At 65.1% G+C, this 3,477-nt stretch overlaps 1 protein-coding gene across 1 annotated transcript in view; it reads right to left on the bottom strand.

Annotated features, from left to right (window-relative positions):
- MYT1 (myelin transcription factor 1) overlaps positions 1 to 3,477 on the bottom strand; it is a 32,368-nt gene that overhangs the window by 24,802 nt on the left and 4,089 nt on the right. The window contains exons 3-4 of the mRNA XM_011374153.1: positions 960 to 1,022; positions 2 to 166 (exon numbers count right to left, since the gene is read on the bottom strand). Coding sequence (XP_011372455.1) covers positions 2 to 166; positions 960 to 1,022 — 228 coding nt within the window. The remainder of the gene's footprint in view (position 1; positions 167 to 959; positions 1,023 to 3,477) is intronic.

The following is a 3,477-nucleotide window of genomic DNA, read 5'->3' as shown; positions in this document are numbered from 1 at the left end:
CGAAACAGAGGCGTCCTTCACCGCGGCGTCCTCACTGCCATCGCTGTCCACGCTGTAGCCCTCATCAAGAGCCAGCTTCAGGGGCTGAGACTTCCGCTTGGGCGCCAGGTGCTGGGCCTCGGTGCTGTCCAGCTTCCTCTTCTTGGCCAGAGGGCAGCTCTGCAAACTGGGTGGAGGAGACCGGGGCCAGGGGCCACCCCGTCAGTACGCCCGGGTCCCCTCCCGCCCCGCACCCGCGCCCGCCTTTGCGTCTCGTCGCCATCCCGCAGCTGGATGCCCCAGACCCCCTGGTGGGTACGAGACTTTACACCCACCACCCACGCAAGAAGCTCCCGACACGCTTCCAATTGCATTTCCTACTTCTCAAATCTGACCTCGGCAGGACCCCAGAGCCATGCCCGAGTGCGGGCGCCTGGCCGGGGGCTCTGCAGGTCCTCGGAACGGCCACCACAGTGGGGTAACTGAGGGCCCGCTGACCCCCCAGATGACGACCAGGTGGCAGGACACCCAGGTCACCCTATTGTGCACATGATCTGCTCTGGGGTCCCCGCCGTGCCGCCTCCCTCCCACGGCCACACACGCACCCACACACACACACACACTCACACACACATGGACACACATACACACGGACACACGGAAACACACTCACACATGGACACACGGACAAACACTCACACAAAGACACACACGGCTGCACACACACAAACGCACATGCACACACACACACTCACACAGACACACACGCACGGACACACACACACACGGCCCCACACATGCACGCACGGATGCACGCACGCACACACGGCCGCACTCAGCCTCAGTTGTGCAGGACTCCAGGCGCCCATGGCCAGAAGTGGAGGTTCGAGGCCCACAAAGGGTGCCGGCTGGGAGCGGGGCTCCCGCTCCCAGCAGCCCGCACCCCCCAGGATTCTGGCGAGGGCCCGCGGCCTCCTTACCTGCGGTGCCGGGAGTACTTGCCCCGTGCGTGTCCCGAGCCTGTGCATCCTGGGGTCGGGCAGCTGTGGGGGACGGGCGGAAACGTCACACGGGGCAGGCTGAGCCCACGGGAACCCCCCAGACCCTCCCTGGGGGACAGAAGACCGTCTCCAAACCATCCATCTTGGCACGGCCGCTCGCCATTTGCTAAGAATGAATGAAATAGCTCCCCGCCTTTAATCACACTAACGAAGCGATCGTGACTCCACGAGTGCGTGTAATTAGATAAGACTTCCGGCTCGGCCCCTGACCGGCTCCCTCCCCCCACAGAGGTCCCTCCCCGTGCAGGCACTGCCACCGGGCTCCCGGGGCTGGGACTCGGGACCCTCTGAGTCTGGCCCAACAGAAGTGCAAATGCTGGGTCCCCTGTGACCGTGGCCGACGTCCTGTGCCCCGTGTGCCCTTCTCCTGGCAGGAGCGAACCTGTGACATGCTGACCTGGCCCCCAGCTGGACCGGGCACAGCATGGTGGCGAAGACCCAGCTCCAGCGCCAGCACCTGGCGTGGGCCCAGCTCCCCATGAACGGAGGCGAAGCCCAGAGGAGCCACGGCCCAGGAGCTGCCGGGGAGAACTCCGCGGCGTGAGGCCCAGGAGCTCCCGATACCCGTCTCCCGCAGACTCAACCTCGGGGTGTTCCAGAAACTTCCGATCCTGGACACGGATCGGAAGGGGGACCGTGGGGGAATCAGGGTCCTGCGGGCTGCCGGACACGCCCACCAACCACGGACAGTTCTGCGGAGCAGCAGCCTGACAGCCAGCGAGACGTCGCCTAAGAGGGGCCTAGCCCCTCGGGGGAGGGGTCACCCCAGGGCCCTGCCAAGCCCAGAAGACCTTGTTTCAACAGGGCCAGCATCAGGGGTCTGAGCTGCCTACAAAGGACCAGAGCCCGTGCAGGAGGGACACTACGGGCCGACCATCCTGGGGGCTCCCGGGACTCAGAAAGGGCCCGGCGCCCGCCCTCTGCCCAGACTCCCGGAGACATCTCCGCTGTGTGAGCGGCCAGTGTGCAGACAGCTGGGCTCAATGGCTATGCAGGCCACACTTACTGCCCCATCTGCAGAGGGAATGCCCCACCCCTGAGCTCAGCAGTAGCCTTAGGGGGGCACAGGTGTCTGGTGGGGATGCTCCCCACAGTCCTCTGTGCTGGGCCACCTTGGCTGAGCGGGCTGATCGCAGTGCTGACTTCCACCGTGTGAGAAAGCAGACAGGGATGGAGCCGGGGGAGGGAGCGGAGGGACATACGCTGCCCCACAGGGGCCTCCGTCTGCCCGGGGGACTCACAGGAGCTGCACCCCCACCTCTGCTCCAGCCCACGCCCGCACTTGCTTTCACTCTCGAGAACTAGCTTTGAGACATTTCACAAAAGCTCCTCGTTATTGGGGATTTGAAGCTGAGGTCCCCATTAGTTGATTAATCACTGAGTTAATCAGGCAATTAGGTGACAGCTGCTGTGAAGGGATGTGGGGCCAGGCGCTGCCCCGAACACGTCACCTGCTGCGAGATGCACCTCCATCCCAGTACGGGGGACCTGGCATCGCGGGGGAGGGGGCAGGACGGGCTGAGCCCACGCGTGCAGAGCTGGCGAGGGCCTGCTCTGGGAGGGGACAGAGGCCCCGAGACGCTGCTCCCTCGGCAGCCAGGGCACAGTCAAGGACGGGCAGGAAGGGTCGCAGAGGGCCCAGCGGTCAGCGCTGGGTGGGGCGACTACTGCCAGGGGTCCGGACACGAGCAGCAAGCTGTGACAGTGAAGTCCAGACCAAATGCCAGCACATGTGGCCCGTCTTCCCCAGGACAGAGCGAAAGCCACCAGCTCCGACGGCACACAGGAGAGCCGGCTCGTGTGCCAGGCCGACGCACACTGCCGGGCACTTGGGCCTCCTGGATGCTCTGCTTGAGCCAGAAGGGACAAGCGGGGCGGGTGGCCATGGAGGGTGGGGACGACAGGTGTCCGTCCCTTGTGCTCCATTCAAGTGATTCTACACGAGCCACGACATCGCGATGCTCCTGCCCCAGGACACAGCGGTGGCTTTTCTCTGTGGGTGGCTGTACCGCCAGGACAGGGGGCTCGTCCACGTGCCGGGAGGGGAAGCAGCCCTGGCTCGCTGTCCTCACTCACGGCACCTGCCCATCCCTGCGGCCGACAAATGCCGTCAGAGGCAGCGTGCACAGCCGCAGCTCAGAGGCCCACACAGCTCACAGCCGCAGGCACCAGCGGCGGCCCTCACGCGGCCCAGGGGCTGCTTGCCGTCGGTCTCCGTTCTCCAAGCTTTGATGCTCGGGGGCAAGAAGGGCTCTGAAGACATTGTCTCCAGGACTGAGATGTCGATGACTGGTCCCTGGTTTCTGCACAAAACCTGTCAGAGCCTTGCGGCTGCCGAGCAAACAGGCGGCCCACACGGCCAGTGAAGGTGGGCAGCAGCCTCACCGACACGGGCCGGCCCCTCGCGATCCGAGACAGACGGCTTCGGGAGCCTTTG

Source organism: Pteropus vampyrus, unplaced genomic scaffold (assembly GCF_000151845.1).
Source record: "Pteropus vampyrus isolate Shadow unplaced genomic scaffold, Pvam_2.0 Scaffold239, whole genome shotgun sequence".
NCBI lineage: Eukaryota > Metazoa > Chordata > Mammalia > Chiroptera > Pteropodidae > Pteropus > Pteropus vampyrus.
Note: the sequence above shows the minus strand (reverse complement) of the source record. Positions and strands in the feature narration are given on the sequence as shown.